The 21248-nt window shown below is 44.2% G+C and overlaps 1 protein-coding gene across 2 annotated transcripts in view; it reads right to left on the minus strand.

Moving 5' to 3' along the window:
* Positions 1 to 1914: 1914 nt before the first annotated feature.
* The window catches only part of LOC148477791 (uncharacterized), a 51289-nt gene continuing 31955 nt past the window's right edge, over positions 1915 to 21248 (minus strand). For both annotated transcript variants that reach the window (XM_088456180.1, XM_088456179.1), the window contains 3 exons: positions 18293 to 18390; positions 5547 to 5649; positions 1915 to 4784 (listed from right to left, as the gene is read on the minus strand). In XM_088456180.1, the coding sequence (XP_088312306.1) occupies positions 3631 to 4784; positions 5547 to 5649; positions 18293 to 18390 (1355 nt within the window). In that variant the 3' untranslated portion in view covers positions 1915 to 3630. The remainder of the gene's footprint in view (positions 4785 to 5546; positions 5650 to 18292; positions 18391 to 21248) is intronic.

A 21248-nucleotide genomic window follows, 5' to 3' on the forward strand; every position in this document is an offset into this window, starting at 1 on the left:
TCTCAAGCGGAAAAGAGAACAATGTCCTGTCTGACCTGCTTGAGGAAAAACATTGGGAAAACGATCCCTACCGAACCATCTCACATTCCTTCGACTGACAGACCTTTCCAGGTAATACAAATTGATTTCATCCAATTACCACCCTGCAGGAATCTCAAGTATGTATTAGTGTGCACTGATGTGATTTCCAATTGGGTTGAGGCATACCCCAGCTGTCACTAATACTGCTGCATTTACTGCCAAGAAAATTGCTCAGGAGTTTGTGTACAGATACGGTATCCCTAAAATTATCGAGAGTGATAGGGGTACTCATTTCACAGGTGATGGTTTTTAAAATATGTGTAAACTGATGGGTATTAATAGTCGACTTCATACCCCCTACCGACCGCAAGCCAGTGCCAAGGTGGAGAGGATGAACGGTACTATTAAAAATAAATTAAGATCATGGCAGAGACTGGACTAGGATGGCCAGAAGCATTACCGTTGGTCCTATATAGCATAAGGACCACTCCTAGACCCCCTCTAAATCTGTCCCCTTTTGAAATACTGTTTGGTAGACAACCTCATTTGATTATACGTCCGCAGGAAGATTTGAAAGGTAGCAACAAGGTAACTGTAAGGTATCTTATATCAATGAGTAAACAGTTAAAACAGCAACAGCAGAAACTGAAATTGTTGTCCCATGATATGCCTGAAACAAACTGTCATGATGTTGAACCTGGAGAATATGTTATGATCAGAAATTTCTTACGTTCAGGTTGTTTGACTGATCGTTGGCAAGGTCCGTATCAGGTGTTGCTGACGAGTACCACATCTTTGAAGGTGGCCGAGAGAGATACCTGGGTCCATTCCACTCACTGTAAGAAGGTGTACCAACCGGTGGAGAAACAAGGCGGAGACGAGGCTGATAACGTGTACCTGTCGATCGCAAGCTTGTTCCGGGAGGGTTAAAAGGTTGCAGTGAGATATCTGAACTAAAGAAATTTGCAGATCCTTGCTACAGCAATGGACTGGTCTGCTGTGTTCATTTTTGTATTCTCTTCCAGAGTTTCCATCATCCTGGTTTGTTCGGGGATTTCTGGTTTCTGTGACGGGGGACTGATAGAGGGAGCTGATGGCAGTATTGATGGAGTGGAGTCGAAAGGAGGAGTGCTATGCCAATCAGGGGAGTGTTTGACCAATCTTAGTAAGAGATCTGCTATTTTGGATACTCGGAGACAGTGTGAAGGTCTATCGTCTGAGGATTATTGTATGTGTGAGTTCTGTGGGTCCGTAATTGATGAGAGATGCATCCAACGGTGTCAACCCAAGTATAATCAGTATTGGGGTGGGTATCCTTTAGAGGACTATCACACCATGGTGGGCAAAATTTCTCACATACCCCAAGGACAGCATAATGTAGGATTAGTGCCATTCCCATTAAATGTCTCTGAAATTATAGAATCACCAAGAGTACATGCACTATATGGAAAACATCTTAATACCAAACCACCCCATTTTAAACTCCACCAGTACCCATAGCAACCAATCAGCTCCCAGTTATTTTATAGACTGTACTGCAAAGCCGATTGGTTGCTATATGGGCAACTTCTCCATTGGTCCACTTCTCCACACTTTTCACTGCTTGATACATAGGGGTCTATTTTTACTAAGCAGTGTTAGGAGACAGAGTGAAAAGAGATAAGGTGCCAGCCAATCAGCTCCTAACTGCCATCTCACAGGCTGTGTTGGAGCTGATTGGCTGGCACCTTATCTCTTTTCACTCTGTCTCCTAACATTGCTTAGTAAATAGACCCCATAGACCCCTAATTAATGGAGTGATAAATATATTTAACCATATTTCATAGAAAAAAGTTTTATTTGCAATTTCATACTATTACACAAGGTAAAATTCCAATTTAAATAATACAGCAATGCAAACTGGACCTAACATGTCATTTCTAGTCTTTTAAAGGAATATACTTACAGGAATCGTGCTGGTATAGGTTTCTATTCTATCCATTTGTAGTGTGTGGTAATCCTATTATTGGCATATTGCCTTGCGATACTGACTTCTGTCCTTAATAGCAGACTTGAGCTGTGTACACACCTTGGAAACCAGACAACCAAGCGATGCGATTTAACGATATATTACATCATCGTACACACTGCGCAACGGTGCGATATATCGCTACATGTCTAATGTAACTATGACACATCGTCCATGGCATCGCTCCATCCAATGGGAACACGTAACCACACAATTCATTGTATTCATTGGGTGGTTTTCACACTATGATGGTCGTTCTGATCCGTCGCGGACGATATATATCATATAGTGTGTACCAGCTTTAGTTTGCCATCGATATTATGCAAATATTCAAAGCGCTTTCGATACCCAGCACCATGACACCGCTGATCTCCATGGTAACGGTCTGTGTCTGACTTCAGTTTCAGCCATCTTGTCTGGTTTGTTTCCCAGTCACTAGCCCTAGGAATGTGACAAAATAACACAAACACATGGGAAGGGGCCCTACCCAAGTCAAATAAGAGGACAAACTGGCTAAATAAAAGAAAACTAGACTAAACCCCAAAAAAGCACATGATGTCCTATTTATTTTTAATGTATGAGAAGAAAGACTTTAATACATAGTGGGTGACCTTTATTAAGGGCACATTGACCCCGTTTTAATAGTTTCCCATATGCTTTAGCTAATGGGGTTATGAAGAAATACATTTAGAAAAACATTCCTACAGTACAGAATACTGTACATTCCTGCTACAAACAGCCCATCTGAAGCACCGCCATTTTGTTCTTCTGGACTATGCAGATGGTGTCCCCTCATACATCCACCTGCAAAGAAGTCCAACACTCCCACTTTGCATAATCAGATAAAACTATCCAGGAAACCATTCAAAAAGCCCACATAAAAAGGAGTCATTTCATATTTGCTTTCCTGAAAAACGCAAAAGGAAGAAAATATATGGGGTCAAAGTCCCATTATTACAGTTACAGTAAACAAGGTGTAGTGCAACCCACAGCAAATAGATTCTACACCATATTAAAAAACAGCATCTCGAAACTGGCTGATAATGGTGTATAAAAGAAAAAAAAAAAAGTGGGAACCGATAATCCGATAACATTCATCAATGTATTACTAGCCAGCTAAGCCTATAAAATATTAAAAGCAGCATCATTTGATACTTCTTGCCGAGTACAGCAATAATATTCCAATGTTTGACTAGAGGGGTTATAGCTGTTTGGAGTCCTGTCTCCCTGGTGGGTGAGGAGTCAACATTTCTACCAACCTGTTCGGGGTAGTTTATATCAATATATTTGTATTAAGTACAGATAAATAATGAGAACAGACATAGGGAACCATATCCCCTTTTAATTTAAAGGTTCCGTTTTCACTTGGAGATGGGCTCCGCTAAGTGTCACACAGGCTTGGGTTCCTGGTATTCTACCGTTGTATACAAAAGTGTCCACATTCTACGTGACAAGTGCAAGCTTGGCCTGGCCCACACCGTCCAATCAGAGCAGATTTATCTCCTGTGTATATCGTCCAAGGTGCAACAAATTTGCTGTTCTAAGTCTAACCGATAGTATATAAAGTTATACATTTCAACAAGACCTGTCTAAGGCTAAAACTAGCCAGTGTGTAGTCTCTGATGGACCACAAGGCCCGAGTTACTGCTAAAACACTTCCCACACTGCAAGCAACAAAATGGCTTATCTCCCGTGTGAGTTCTCTGATGGAGTAAGAGGTTTGCTTTCCGATTAAACACCTTGCCGCACTCAAAGCAGGCAAATGGCTTCTCGCCGGTGTGTATTCGCTTATGCCTTATGAAGTTGGACTTGTCATTGAAGCTTTTCCCGCATTCAAGACACACAAACGGTTTCTCTCCTTTGTGTATCCGCTCGTGTGTCATGAGCAGGGAATTGTTTGCGAAACATTTCCCGCACTCGGAACAGGAGTACAGTCTCTCACCTTTGTGGATCATCTGATGGATGACGAGGCTTGATTTGTCATTGAATTTTTCCTCGCAGTCAAGACATGCAAACTGCTTCCCCCCTGTGTGAAAGACCTTATGCCTGACCAGCTCTGCTTTGCTGGTGTATGACTTTCCACATTCAGTGCAGGAAAAAGGCTTTTCCCCAGTGTGAGTTCTTTCGTGGATTAAGAGATTCGCTTTGCGGTTAAAGCCTTTCCCGCACTCGTTACATATAAAGGGCTTCTCGCCGGTATGAATTCGCTTATGCCGGCCAAAATTGGACTTGTCATTAAAGCTTTTCCCGCACTCCGAACAGATGAATGGCTTCTCCCCTCTGTGAATTCTCTGATGCGTCACAAGGTGAGAATTGCTCTTGAAGCTTTTCCCGCATTCTATACAGGTGAACGGTTTCTCTCCTGCGTGAAGCCTCAGGTGTATTAAGAGATGGGAATTACTGGTAAAACATTTACCACATATAGAACATACATAAGGAACCTTCCCTTGGTGCAATCTCTTATGGACGATAAGATCGGCGTTCCGTGTAAAACACTTCCCACATTCCGTGCACGCGTGCCGTTTACCTTCTGTGTACGTCTGTACGCTCTGTCTAGAATCCGCGTCTCTAAAATATTTCCCATATTTTAACTGGTAGGTGTTACTATCGACATTCTGAACAAACGAGTGCCTGTCTGAGGTAAAGTTGCCAGCTGTATGATAACTCTGGTAAATGTCATTTTGTTTTGCTTGATAATTTGGAGATAAAGTGGGAAAATGACGGATTCCAGATGAATGTCCATTGTTTTCCACACCTGTCGAAATAAAATCATCCACAGGTTAAAATTACGGTGGCTTTAAGGATGAAATGTCCTAAGAACACATATTACCGCAAAAAGGATACTACAGCATGGTGGCACAGGGGTTAGCATTGCTACCTCACAGCACTGGGGTCATATATTAAATTCCTGACCAGAGACCATCACTATAGAGTCTGCATGTACTCCCTGTGTTTGATGCGTTGCCGTCCACACACCAAAATCATTGGTGTCTGACACACACACAAAAAAATTTTAATTAATCGGTGTAGACTCGTGAAGCGGTTTGTCGCATCAGATTGTGACTAAGGCGCATTTTCCGGTGAAAAAGACGCTCCGTGAAAACCGAGAAACAAAGGACCTGGTCCACCAAGAAGGGCAGTTTGGCACGTCTGTATGACTGCTTGTGTGTTAGGGAATTTAGACTAAACTCCATTGGTGTAGAGACTGATGTGAATTACAAATATTCTCTCAACAGTGCTGCATAATACCGTGGCGCTATATAAATACACAATAATAATACTGGCATGTCTAAGAAAACTCCACAACATTCAAGTCACTTGATTTGCTCGCACTGCAAACTGCCCTGTCAGTAGCTTCACTATATGCCGCCATGCCATGCTGTCAGCACACGCACAGTGCAGCACACTCAAGTTACAGAATGAATAGCTAGAAAGTACATCTAGTTTGGCACCTTCAATGTACAAAATGATGATTCCAACATGTGAATCTCCTCTGTATGTAGCGTTTATTTCTCACCTTTGCGGATAGCTGTAGAAACGGCCTCCATCTGCTGATTAGTCCCCATATCGGTTTCGTCTTCCTCTTCTATATCAATTATGACAATGTTCAGATTTTCCTCCTAAATAACACGTAATAAAAAAAAGTCAAATCAATAGATCCAAAAGAAATTCTGGCCTGAACAGCAAAACAGGAAAGGAGTGTTAAAACCCATTGCTTTAAAGCAGTGGTTCTCGAACTCGGTCCTAAGGACCCCACACAGGTCACCCAGCAGGAGCACATGTGTAGTCATTACTCACTGACACATTTCCAAGATCACCCATCAGGAGCACAGGTGTGCTCATTACTCACTGACACATTTCCCAGGTCACCCAGCAGGAGCACAGGTGTATTCATTACTCGGTGACACATTTCCCGGATCACCCAGCAGGTGCACAGGTGTACTCATTACTCACTGACACATTTCCCAGGTCACCCAGCAGGAGCAAAGGTGTATTCATTACTCACTGACACATTTCCCAGGTCACCCAGCAGGTGCACAGGTGTATTCATTACTCACTGACACATTTCCCAGGTCACCCAGCAGGTGCACAGGTGTATTCATTACTCACTGACACATTTCCAAGATCACCCATCAGGTGCACAGGTGTACTCATTACTCACTGACACATTTCCCAGATCACCCAGCAGGTGCACAGGTGTATTCAATACTCACTGACACATTTCCCAGGTCACCCAGCAGGAGCACAGGTGTAGTCATTACTCATTGACACATTTCCCAGATCACCCATCAGGTACACAGGTGTACTCATTACTCGCTGACACATTTCCCAGATCACCCAGCAGGTGCACAGGTGTATTCATTACTCACTGACACATTTCCCAGATCACCCAGCAGGTGCACAGGTGTAGTCATTACTCATTGACACATTTCCCAGATCACCCAGCAGGTGCACAGGTGTATTCATTACTCACTGACACATTTCCCAGGTCACCCAGCAGGAGCACAGGTGTATTCATTACTGACTGACATTTCCCAGGTCACCCAGCAGGAGCACAGGTGTATTCATTACTCACTGACACATTTCCCAGGTCACCCAGCAGGTGCACAGGTGTATTCATTACTCACTGACACATTTCCCAGGTCACCCAGCAGGTGCACAGGTGTATTCATTACTCACTGACACATTTCCAAGGTCACCCAGCAGGAGCACAGGTGTATGCATTACTCAGTGACACATTGCCCAGGTCACCCAACAGGAGCACAGGTGTATTCATTACTCACTGACACATTTACCAGGTCACCCAGCAGGAGCACAGGTGTATGCATTACTCACTGACACATTTCCCAGATCACCCAGCAGGAGCACAGGTGTATTCATTACTCATTGACACATTTCCCAGGTCACCCAGCAGGAGCACAGGTGTATTCATTACTCACTGACATTCCCAGATCACCCAGCAGGTGCACAGGTGTATTCATTACTCACTGACACATTTCCCAGGTCACCCAGCAGGTGCACAGGTGTATGCATTACTCACTGACACATTTCCCAGGTCACCCAGCAGGAGCACAGGTGTATGCATTACTCAGTGACACATTGCCCAGGTCACCCAACAGGAGCACAGGTGTATTCATTACTCACTGACACATTTACCAGGTCACCCAGCAGGAGCACAGGTGTATGCATTACTCACTGACACATTACCAGGTCACCCAGCAGGAGCACAGGTGTACTCATTACTCACTGACACATTTCCCAGGTCACCCAGCAGGTGCACAGGTGTATTCATTCACTGACACATTTCCCAGATCACCCAGCAGGAGCACAGGTGTATTCATTACTCACTGACACATTTCCCAGGTCACCCAGCAGGAGCACAGGTGTAGTCATTACTCACTGACACATTTCCCAGGTCACCCAGCAGGAGCACAGGTGTATTCATTACTCACTGACATTTCCCAGATCACCCAGCAGGTGCACAGGTGTATTCATTACTCACTGACACATTTCCCAGGTCACCCAGCAGGTGCACAGGTGTATTCATTACTCACTGACACATTTCCCAGGTCACCCAACAGGTGCACAGGTGTACTCATTACTGACACATTTCCCAGGTCACCCAGCAGGTGCACAGGTGTATTCATTACTCACTGACACATTTCCCAGGTCACCCAACAGGTGCACAGGTGTACTCATTACTGACACATTTCCCAGGTCACCCATCAGGTGCACAGATGTACTCATTACTCACTGACACATTTCCCAGATCACCCATCAGGTACACAGGTGTACTCATTACTCACTGACACATTTCCCAGATCACCCAGCAGGTGCACAGGTGTATTCATTACTCACTGACACATTTCCCAGATCACCCAGCAGGTGCACAGGTGTATTCATTACTCACTGACATTTCCCAGATCACCCAGCAGGTGCACAGGTGTATTCATTACTCACTGACACATTTCCCAGGTCACCCAGCAGGTGCACAGGTGTATTCATTACTCACTGACATTTCCCAGGTCACCCAGCAGGTGCACAGGTGTATTCATTACTCACTGACACATTTCCCAGGTCACCCAGCAGGTGCACAGGTGTATTCATTACTGACTGACACATTTCCCAGGTCACCCAGCAGGAGCACAGGTGTATTCATTACTCACTGACACATTTACCAGGTCACCCAGCAGGAGCACAGGTGTATGCATTACTCACTGACACATTTCCCAGATCACCCAGCAGGAGCACAGGTGTATTCATTACTCATTGACACATTTCCCAGATCACCCAGCAGGTGCACAGGTGTATTCATTACTCACTGACACATTTCCCAGGTCACCCAGCAGGTGCACAGGTGTAGTCATTACTCACTGACACATTTCCCAGGTCACCCAGCAGGTGCACAGGTGTATTCATTACTGACACATTTCCCAGGTCACCCAGCAGGTGCACAGGTGTATTCATTACTCACTGACACATTTCCCAGGTCACCCAGCAGGAGCACAGGTGTATGCATTACTCAGTGACACATTTCCCAGGTCACCCAACAGGAGCACAGGTGTATTCATTACTCACTGACACATTTCCCAGGTCACCCAGCAGGAGCACAGGTGTATTCATTACTCACTGACACATTTCCCAGGTCACCCAGCAGGTGCACAGGTGTATTCATTACTCACTGACACATTTCCCAGGTCACCCAGCAGGTGCACAGGTGTATTCATTACTCACTGACACATTTCCAAGATCACCCATCAGGTGCACAGGTGTACTCATTACTCACTGACACATTTCCCAGATCACCCAGCAGGTGCACAGGTGTAGTCATTACTCATTGACACATTTCCCAGATCACCCATCAGGTACACAGGTGTACTCATTACTCACTGACACATTTCCCAGATCACCCAGCAGGTGCACAGGTGTATTCATTACTCACTGACACATTTCCCAGATCACCCAGCAGGAGCACAGGTGTAGTCATTACTCATTGACACATTTCCCAGATCACCCAGCAGGTGCACAGGTGTATTCATTACTCACTGACACATTTCCCAGGTCACCCAGCAGGAGCACAGGTGTATTCATTACTGACTGACATTTCCCAGGTCACCCAGCAGGAGCACAGGTGTATTCATTACTCACTGACACATTTCCCAGGTCACCCAGCAGGTGCACAGGTGTATTCATTACTCACTGACACATTTCCAAGGTCACCCAGCAGGAGCACAGGTGTATGCATTACTCAGTGACACATTGCCCAGGTCACCCAACAGGAACACAGGTGTATTCATTACTCACTGACACATTTACCAGGTCACCCAGCAGGAGCACAGGTGTATGCATTACTCACTGACACATTTCCCAGATCACCCAGCAGGTGCACAGGTGTATTCATTACTCACTGACACATTTCCCAGGTCACCCAGCAGGAGCACAGGTGTAAGCATTACTCAGTGACGCATTGCCCAGGTCACACAACAGGAGCACAGGTGTATTCATTACTCACTGACACATTTCCCAGGTCACCCAGCAGGAGCACAGGTGTATTCATTACTCACTGACACATTTCCCAGGTCACCCAGCAGGAGCACAGGTGTATTCATTACTCACTGACACATTTCCCAGGTCACCCAGCAGGAGCACAGGTGTATGCATTACTCACTGACACATTACCAGGTCACCCAGCAGGAGCACAGGTGTATTCATTACTCACTGACACATTTCCCAGGTCACCCAGCAGGAGCACAGGTGTATTCATTACTCACTGACACATTTCCCAGGTCACCCAGCAGGAGCACAGGTGTATTCATTACTCACTGACATTCCCAGATCACCCAGCAGGTGCACAGGTGTATTCATTACTCACTGACACATTTCCCAGGTCACCCAGCAGGTGCAGAGGTGTATTCATTACTCACTGACACATTTCCCAGGTCACCCAGCAGGAGCACAGGTGTATGCATTACTCAGTGACACATTGCCCAGGTCACCCAACAGGAGCACAGGTGTATTCATTACTCACTGACACATTTACCAGGTCACCCAGCAGGAGCACAGGTGTATGCATTACTCACTGACACATTACCAGCAGGAGCACAGGTGTATTCATTACTCACTGACACATTTCCCAGGTCACCCAGCAGGAGCACAGGTGTATTCATTACTCACTGACACATTTCCCAGGTCACCCAGCAGGAACACAGGTGTATGCATTACTCACTGACACATTACCAGGTCACCCAGCAGGAGCACAGGTGTACTCATTACTCACTGACACATTTCCCAGGTCACCCAGCAGGTGCACAGGTGTATTCATTACTCACTGACACATTTCCCAGATCACCCAGCAGGAGCACAGGTGTATTCATTACTCACTGACACATTTCCCAGGTCACCCAGCAGGAGCACAGGTGTAGTCATTACTCACTGACACATTTCCCAGGTCACCCAGCAGGAGCACAGGTGTATTCATTACTCACTGACATTTCCCAGATCACCCAGCAGGTGCACAGGTGTATTCATTACTCACTGACACATTTCCCAGGTCACCCAGCAGGTGCACAGGTGTATTCATTACTCACTGACACATTTCCCAGGTCACCCAACAGGTGCACAGGTGTACTTATTACTGACACATTTCCCAGGTCACCCAGCAGGTGCACAGGTGTATTCATTACTCACTGACACATTTCCCAGGTCACCCAGCAGGTGCACAGGTGTATTCATTACTCACTGACACATTTCCCAGGTCACCCAGCAGGAGCACAGGTGTATGCATTACTCAGTGACACATTGCCCAGGTCACCCAACAGGAGCACAGGTGTATTCATTACTCACTGACACATTTACCAGGTCACCCAGCAGGAGCACAGGTGTATGCATTACTCACTGACACATTACCAGCAGGAGCACATGTGTATTCATTACTCACTGACACATTTCCCAGGTCACCCAGCAGGAGCACAGGTGTATTCATTACTCACTGACACATTTCCCAGGTCACCCAGCAGGAACACAGGTGTATGCATTACTCACTGACACATTACCAGGTCACCCAGCAGGAGCACAGGTGTACTCATTACTCACTGACACATTTCCCAGGTCACCCAGCAGGTGCACAGGTGTATTCATTACTCACTGACACATTTCCCAGATCACCCAGCAGGAGCACAGGTGTATTCATTACTCACTGACACATTTCCCAGGTCACCCAGCAGGAGCACAGGTGTAGTCATTACTCACTGACACATTTCCCAGGTCACCCAGCAGGAGCACAGGTGTATTCATTACTCACTGACATTTCCCAGATCACCCAGCAGGTGCACAGGTGTATTCATTACTCACTGACACATTTCCCAGGTCACCCAGCAGGTGCACAGGTGTATTCATTACTCACTGACACATTTCCCAGGTCACCCAACAGGTGCACAGGTGTACTCATTACTGACACATTTCCCAGGTCACCCAGCAGGTGCACAGGTGTATTCATTACTCACTGACACATTTCCCAGGTCACCCAACAGGTGCACAGGTGTACTCATTACTGACACATTTCCCAGGTCACCCATCAGGTGCACAGATGTACTCATTACTCACTGACACATTTCCCAGATCACCCATCAGGTACACAGGTGTACTCATTACTCACTGACACATTTCCCAGATCACCCAGCAGGTGCACAGGTGTATTCATTACTCACTGACACATTTCCCAGATCACCCAGCAGGTGCACAGGTGTATTCATTACTCACTGACATTTCCCAGATCACCCAGCAGGTGCACAGGTGTATTCATTACTCACTGACACATTTCCCAGGTCACCCAGCAGGTGCACAGGTGTATTCATTACTCACTGACATTTCCCAGGTCACCCAGCAGGTGCACAGGTGTATTCATTACTCACTGACACATTTCCCAGGTCACCCAGCAGGTGCACAGGTGTATTCATTACTGACTGACACATTTCCCAGGTCACCCAGCAGGAGCACAGGTGTATTCATTACTCACTGACACATTTACCAGGTCACCCAGCAGGAGCACAGGTGTATGCATTACTCACTGACACATTTCCCAGATCACCCAGCAGGAGCACAGGTGTATTCATTACTCATTGACACATTTCCCAGATCACCCAGCAGGTGCACAGGTGTATTCATTACTCACTGACACATTTTCCAGGTCACCCAGCAGGTGCACAGGTGTAGTCATTACTCACTGACACATTTCCCAGGTCACCCAGCAGGTGCACAGGTGTATTCATTACTCACTGACACATTTCCCAGGTCACCCAGCAGGTGCATAGGTGTAGTCATTACTCACTGACACATTTCCCAGGTCACCCAGCAGGTGCATAGGTGTAGTCATTACTCACTGACACATTTCCCAGGTCACCCAGCAGGTGCACAGGTGTATTCATTACTCACTGACACATTTCCCAGGTCACCCAGCAGGAGCACAGGTGTATGCATTACTCAGTGACACATTTCCCAGGTCACCCAACAGGAGCACAGGTGTATTCATTACTCACTGACACATTTCCCAGATCACCCAGCAGGTGCATAGGTGTGTTCATTACTCACTGACACATTTCTCAGATCACCCCGCAGGTGCACAGGTGTGTTCATTACTCATTGACACATTTCCCAGATCACCCAGCAGGTGCACAGGTGTATTCATTACTCATTGACACATTTCCCAGGTCACCCAGCAGGTGCACAGGTGTATTACTCACTGACACATTTCCCAGGTCACCCAACAGGAGCACAGGTGTACTCATTACTCACTGACACATTTTAAAAGATCCACAGGTGGAGCTAATGATTTCACATGTGATCCTGTGAGGAGACCTAGAAAACATGCACTGTTTGGGGTCCTGAGGACCGAGTTTGAGAACCTGCGCTTTAAAAGATTCTCATTCTACGTACGGCTTCCTATGTGAGCGAAGAAGCGTCTCTGTACACAACCACTTTCAGCAGCATTGCTATAAGATGCAGCATCGCCAAATATCCACATAGTCACCTCCCTGTCACTGCCCCGGAATGACCAATACATCTCTAATACATCTCAGAGACCGTGTATCTGTATCAGAACTCTGACTCTGTATGTCTCGCCTTTGAGCTCCATTAAAGATGATTACACATATGGAAAACTGTCCATGAAGATGTTTTGAGTTATCAGATAAGTTTTATATACTTTGCATTTTGGTACGGGACCACTTTATTGCACATTGGTGGATATTAATATTCTACTAAACTAGGTGCTATATATCCCTTCCAATGTCTTCTCCTCCGATGACAGGCACTGCAGCCTGGCTCCAGCCACCTCCATCCTTTCTACTAGCCTCAATGCCACCAACTTATATGGTTCGCTTGCCCACATTAACTGAGGCCGCTGCTTTTGCCAAACCCCCCTATGTAGCTGGAGCATTTTCTTCCAGGTCATTGATCTTCTGGAACTATTTCCCACCCTTACTGACTCTAGTACTCCCCCATTTTCTCAGCTCCTCAACGTAACCGCAGACAAGACAGCTGCGATGGTGGCAGAGCCTGGGTCCTCCTTTCCCTGCCGTACCTTCCAGGTCATTCCTACTGATCAGCTTGGTCTCGTATTTGTCAATAACTTCACTGGCTGGCTCCCCCCACTTTCTCTATTCAGAGCTCTGTTGCCTTATCCTGGGAGACTTTAATATCCAACATCCCGACTGACAATCCCACCAACCCAGCTGCCTCGAAACTTCTCTCATACTCTTCTTCATTCCTCCTCAGTGGCCACACTCTTGATTTAGGCTTCTCTTTGGTGTCTTGGACTTCAACAACTCATTCCTTCCTCTATCTGGCCACTGCCCCAACTGGCACCATTAGCTTACGATGGGTCTCCTTGCAGGCTATTCTGACTCGCTACCTCCAAAAAACATACTGCAACTCTGCTCAGCAAGTCAGCCATATCTTTCTGGGTGACCCAGTGCTTCCTTAAACTTAACATATCCAAAAACTGAAGTAATTGTCTCCCAACGAGGTGTTCCCTTCCACTCCCCTACCCCGCTATCTAGCTGTCATCCTTGGCTCTTCTCTCTCCTTTACCCCCAAATTCAATCCCTCTCCCAAACCTGTCTCTTTCACCTCAGTTATATCTCTATGACCAGGCCCACTCTCACCCTGGCATCTAATCCATGCCCTTTATGTCCCTAGATTGCAGTAACCTTCTCCTCCCTGGCCTATTGTAGTCCTTTCTTCGGTCTACCCTCAACACTGCTCCAACCTCATCTTCCTCTCTCATCGCTCCGCATCTGTTGCCTCTCTACACCAGTTGCTCCACGAGACCTCAACCTCTATTCTCCTTCCTACATCTCCACCCTAATTTCTACGGGATGGGTATGGAATGCCGGCGCTCGCGATCCCGGCGGTCAGAATACCGACACCGGCATCCCGACAGGGTTAGGACACCAACAGCTGTCGGAGAGTATCCTAACCGTTCCCATTTCCCTACCCGGTGCCTAAACCTAACCTTCCCCCTAGTGCCTAAACCTAACCTCCCCCTCCCCGCACCCTAGTGCCTAACCCTCCCGCTATTGCCTAACCCTAACAATAACCCTCCCCCTAAGGTCGCTATATACCTTTGGGATTCTGGCACTGGCATTCTGAGCACCGGAAACCCCACGGTTGGGATATTGACCGCGTCCCATTTCTACCGTGTCTATCTGCATCCCCTTTAGAATGTCAGCTCTCACGAACAGGACCCTCTCTCGTTTTATATTGCTATTGCAATTATATAATCTGTGGGTTGTAATTATGTAAACATTAAAATTTGTGGATGTGTCTGTACTGTCTACTTTGTACTTATGTAATGTGTAGTATGTTCTATCCCCTATGCAAGGCACTACAGAATCTTGGTAAGCAAATGAGGGGAAGGGGAGTAGGAATATCGCCGCACAGGTTCGAATAATATGCTATTATATAGGTCAATCCTTATAAAATATTGTGTATAGGTGTCCTGCTATAGCCACTATCAAGAAAAGAATTATGACACTTGTATGTGTAAATGTGGTTGTGGAGGTGCTTCTCAGAGTAAAAATGTAAGGAAAGAAAACAAATTGTGGAAGGACTAGCCAACCACAGATAGACTCTTTAATGAGAGCACACAAAACAGCTGCACCTAACCTCTATAAAACTTAACCTTTATTAGGTATCATATGTAAAAAGGACTCACAGACATAGACATACACAACAATCAACATATAAACACATGTAAATTGATAAGATGGAAGTGTGACAGTCACTTCAGTAGATAATACTACATCATAGGCGAAGATATGCATAAATCCATAAATGATATGACATGTAACATCTTAAATCTATCGTAACAGAAACACAAGGTTCATCAAAGTGAAATAATTAGTCCTATTGTAGGACGTATAAAGACCACCGTTAATTTTAGTCCATAGATGTAAGAAAAGTAATTGAAATAAGAAAGTAGAAATTAAGAAAAGTTGGATGTATCCTTGGATGCAACTGGGCTCTACTATCTTGTCTCATACTATGTAGTGGAGACAGAATGAGAGATTTCCCAGTGCAGGCATCCCTTGAAAAAAATCAACAGTGAACCAATGCATCAGACCCAATCTCTGCTGTTGATTATTATACGATTCGCATTGGATAACCAATGAGAGGATTATAGGTTCGGTATGTGAGTCCCTGGGAAAAGAGAATATAGAAAACAAATATATCTGTAAAGATAGATAAATAAGTCTGGGATTAAGATTCTGAAATATGGGCTCTGCTGCTCCCCCTCATGTATATCTACAGAGGAGAGGAAGTGAGAGATCTCCCATATATAGTAATCCCATATAGAAAATCTCCGTGACCAAGCCAGTGAAAGGCGAAACGCACGTCGGACCCAGTGCCCCACGACTGCAGCAGCGGGACACCGCAACACCAGGTTCATCACCACCGCTATCCCATTCCCACCCTCCTTCTCCTTTCCCCTTTCTGAATCCAGCTCCCCCGTTTTTGCACACACGGAGCTGACACGCAGCACACATCCGCATGTTACCCCGTGGCTGTGTTACGCGGCAGACCCGAGTGTCTGACGACACGATACAGCTCACTGGCTACCACTTAGACATGAGCTTTCCCTAGTTATATCACTTATTGTTAGTCCATTTTGCACATTCCATGGACAGCTCTGACTGCCCGGCTACTGTACGGTGCCGGACATCCCGACGAGAGGGTTAGCAGCACTATCTCTGTTGTTTACCCTCTATACACGAAGACCACTTCAGTTTATTTGCCCCATGAATTAAGCCTTTATTATGTTATATTAACATCGTTTAGTCTCCTAAATAATACCATACTGACTGTTTTTTATATTTGTGGCTATCCATTATTTAGTTAACATTCTGCTCCTATTATCTGCTGGTGACTGTTCTGACTGTTGCTACCACAGCACTTAAACAGTTAAGTGAGGTCCTATGTGTTTATTACGTATTTAGTGCTGATAACATTGATTGTCAACATAACAATGGGGACAATACTAGAGGTCATTGGATGTTAATTTAACTGCTATTGCTATATATAAGGTTTCACCTAATTTTTTACAGAATAATTTTATCTGTCAGTTTCCTCAGTGTGCATTACATAGTACATCTCTTTTCCGCTAACATTTTCAGTATATAGTGTTATTGATTTTCTATAAGGTTTCCATGAGATCCGGGACATAGAGACAATTTGAGAATATTTTTTCTTATGGAGGATGTGAAATTGATTTTTGCACTGAGTGCTTAAAACCTTTATGTACTTCATATATGGATGAACTACTCCCTATCTGTCACTTTTGATATCCCTATCTCTCCTCCCTTTTTTTCATATTAGATGGCGCTACACTGACCTTATAGACCTCCCGATTACCGTCCAATACCATTTGGCAAGACGTTAATAAGCGGAGATTTGGGGTTCATTTGGCTATCCATTATCTATACATATGCATTAGATTTCTATGGGATTACTATATATGGGAGATCTCTCACTTCCTCTCCTCTGTAGATATACATGAGGGGGAGCAGCAGAGCCCATATTTCAGAATCTTAATCCCAGACTTATTTATCTATCTTTACAAATATATTTGGTTTCTATATTCTCTTTTCCCAGGGACTCACATACCGAACCTATAATCCTCTCATTGGTTATCCAATGCGAATCGTATAATAATCAACAGCAGAGATTGGGTCTGATGCAGTGGTTCACTGTTGATTTTTTTCAAGGGATGCCTGCACTGGGAAATCTCTCATTCTGTCTCCACTACATAGTATGAGACAAGATAGTAGAGCCCAGTTGCATCCAAGGATACATCCAACTTTTCTTCATTTCTACTTTCTTATTTCAATTACTTTTCTTACATCTATGGACTAAAATTAACGATGGTCTTTATACGTCCTACAATAGGACTAATTATTTCACTTTGATGAACCTTGTGTTTCTGTTACGATAGATTTAAGATGTTACATGTCATATCATTTATGGATTTATGCATATCTTCGCCTATGATGTAGTATTATCTACTGAAGTGACTGTCACACTTCCATCTTATCAATTTACATGTGTTTATATGTTGATTGTTGTGTATGTCTATGTCTGTGAGTCCTTTTTACATATGATACCTAATAAAGGTTAAGTTTTATAGAGGTTAGGTGCAGCTGTTTTGTGTGCTCTCATTAAAGAGTCTATCTGTGGTTGGCTAGTCCTTCCACAATTTGTTTTCTTTCACTGCAGAATCTTGAACTGACATAAAAATAATCAATAATAATAATAAAAAAAACCAACAATAATAATAATAATAATAATAATAATAATAATAATAATAATAATAATAGGGAAGGAGAGGGGAGCCCTAAAAACTGCACCATAGGGCTAGCAGTCTACAGTACAGGCACGACCGGATGCTGCAGCATTTTGTATTAACATCCTATTTTATTCTATTTTTTATTATTTGATGTGCGGTCCTGGAAATGGAAATGCCTATTTTCAGACATGACCTGAAGCATTTAGTTAGGATGATAAATGAATAGGTAAAAAATGGATAGATAGTAGCATAAGCCAGCTAAGTATGGGACTGAAGACCAGTTTGCCAATGGGCCAGTATTGTGCCGCACCATCCAGTACATTTTGCTGATGACAAATGTAAATAATACCTGAAAACCTTTCTTGGAGATGCAAGAAATAAGAGGCAGTGCTTTATTCTTCCATGTACCAGAGATATATTACCTCATTGTGTCTATTGTAGGCTTTTTTGTTCAATGCCCGATCTTCTGTATAAAGAGGGCTGGGACATCTCTGTGGTGTACTGGCCGCACTGGATTCATCTGTAGGGAACGCGCACAGAGACTCAATACAGCATCACGCAGGCTCAACATTTCATAACATGGTAGATAGATGGGCGATTTAATCTTACATACACCACGCCCAAAAAAAGTAGTCCGAGTTAAAGGGTAATTCTGAAAATACGGTGCGCAATCATCTGCAATGGGGTCACACGCAGTCCTGTCCTTACTGCCATAATAACCTGTTATTTAATTTCCTGACATAAATCAGGTTACTGTGAACATGCTGACTGTCTAGACTATAGGTCGTTCTCGATGCACACCAGCAACTTGTCACAGCTGCCTGGGCTGCTATTATTACACCACACACTATCTGGTCTGGTCTGTTTCCATGTTGGGGGGAAATTTATCAAAGTGTGTGGTGTGTTTTATTGACAGTCAGAATGTCGACAGATTTTTTAATGTCGACATGGTCGTAAGGTCGACAATCAATATGTAGACATGTATTCGGGTTGACTTGGTTAAATAAATGTCAACATGTGGTTTGTTGTAGAGGGTTAGGCAAAATATCAAAATAAAAATCATGTCGACATACTAAGTAACGACATTCTGAACATGTCTACATAACCCCTTCACTGAGTGGAACTAGGAAGCTTCATTCTCTACTATGATGGAATGATTGTAGGCCGATGGAATAACCCTGATGGACGACCTGTCGATGTTGACGATATGTGGGCCTGACCCGCCAGATCGGCCGACATATCATCTAGTCGGCACCCAGCATAACGATATAGGGCTGCAACCAAGAATCCGCAAGTTCAGGGCGAGATCGGGTCATGCGGGGAGCGAGATTAGGTGCCGCCGCCTGCGTTTCCACACCGCTGCAACAGCAACTCGCATTAACTTGAGGGTTTTAAGGAAAAAGAAAAAGGCGCTTCATAGAGGTAAACAAAACTTGCCTGTAAACTACACCTAAAGATCTATCCCAAAAAGAGATCAAAAAAGGTATCTGTAAGACAATTGTGGTCGGTGCAGAAGATGGCACTAATGTTTTAACATAAATATGGAAATAGAAATATATACTTATCCATAGAGGTTTATTCGCTGTGTACTTAAAATCTTCCCTGGTTATTCTCCGTAACCATGAAATACCCTAATTTCATGAACATGTGGAAACAAGAAGTAAATAGAGACAATGTGTAGTATAGAAAAATGATATTCGAAAAATATGAGAACTGTATCTAATATTTGATAAATAGTAGATGATTTTTGATGATATTGATTCTTGACGTAGTCTATTTAAGTCGTACCTCACTTACATCAAAGCAATGATGGATGACACATATAAGGGTATCTTTAAATTTCACAAAATATGGTGTTCTTTACACAAGTGTATAATATGCACCCCAAGCACATCAAGGTATCTTGAAACATGTGGTATAGTGGGTGCGTACCGAATACTCACAAATCTTATGAGTGTGTAACTCTCATCAAGGTTTCTTTTTCAGAAAAATTCCATCCAGCTGATTAAAATAAAAAGACTTTATTAACATAAGGATAAAATTAATTGTATAAAAATGTATATAAATAAAGCATTGCGTAGTGGGGACTGATCCTCTCCCAGAGATGAGGTATCGATCTCAATACAATGTGATGACCTGGCAGGTCCGGTAACTGTGTGGTCCAAAAAGTAAAAAAATTTGTCGATCGCACCTTTCTCTGGGTAGCGGGACCGGTAAATCCACACCTCAAAGCCTCCTCTGGCCGATGCGTTTCGAAACGGACCACACAGTTACCGGACCTGCCAGGTCATCAAATTGTATTGAGATCGATACCTCATCTCTGGGAGAGGATCAGTTACCACTCCGCAATGCTTTATTTATATACATTTTTATACAATTAATTTTATCCTTATGTTAATAAAGCCTTTTTATTTTAATCGGCTGGATGGAATATTTCTGAAAAAGAAACCTTGATGAGAGTTACACACTCATAAGATTTGTGAGTATTCGGTACGCATCCACTATACCACATGTTTCAAGATACCTTGATGTGCATATTATACACTTGTGTAAGTTAGGTATGCATTACACTATTTAAGAAAGAACACCATATTTTGTAAAATGTAAAGATACCCTTATATGTGTCATCCATCATTGCTTTGATGTAAGTGAGGTACGACTTAAATAGACTACGTCAAGAATCAATGTCATCGAAAATCATCTACTATTTATCAAATATTAGATACGGGGTCTCATTCAGAGCCGCTCGTAAGCAGCCGTTCGCTCGTTCCGAGCGATGTTCGCACATCTGCGCATGCGTACGGATTGTAATACGCATGCGCGAACCAGTCAGTGCGGCCGAAAATCGTTTGTTCGCTAAATAGCGAATGCCTGCTATTTTGAGTGACAGGAGGAGGCGTATGTGGGTGGTAACAGGGGAAGGTGCTTGAAAACGGGGAGTGGAATTCAGAACGCAGGCGTGCTTAATGGTCAAAACGGGCGTTTTAAGGGTGTGCATAATTAAAACAGCAGCGTCATCGACCACGTCACTTGGTTATTTTATAGTCAGAACTGCTCGCAATATAGCGGTAGGAAAAACCAGCCACAAGAATAGCGAGCAGTTCATACGTTGTTCGATGTACTCGATTAATCAAATAAATAGCGGACATGACGTATGGTGCCAGCGGCCAGGGGGCGTCTTTTTCAAAATTACGACCGCAAGTTTTGTTCGCTCGTTCAGACTTATAGGCGTCAACAGACCGCAAAGAGCGAACGGTTCATTTGAATAGCCACCCCCTTTTTCTGAACGAGCAAGCGCAAATAGCGTCCGGCTCTGAATCAGACCCACAGTTCTCATATTTTTCGAATATCATTTTTCTATACTACACATTGTCTCTA

This window comes from Taudactylus pleione, unplaced genomic scaffold (genome assembly GCF_031769625.1).
Source record: "Taudactylus pleione unplaced genomic scaffold, aTauple2 ptg000689l, whole genome shotgun sequence".
Classification (NCBI taxonomy): Eukaryota; Metazoa; Chordata; class Amphibia; order Anura; family Myobatrachidae; genus Taudactylus; species Taudactylus pleione.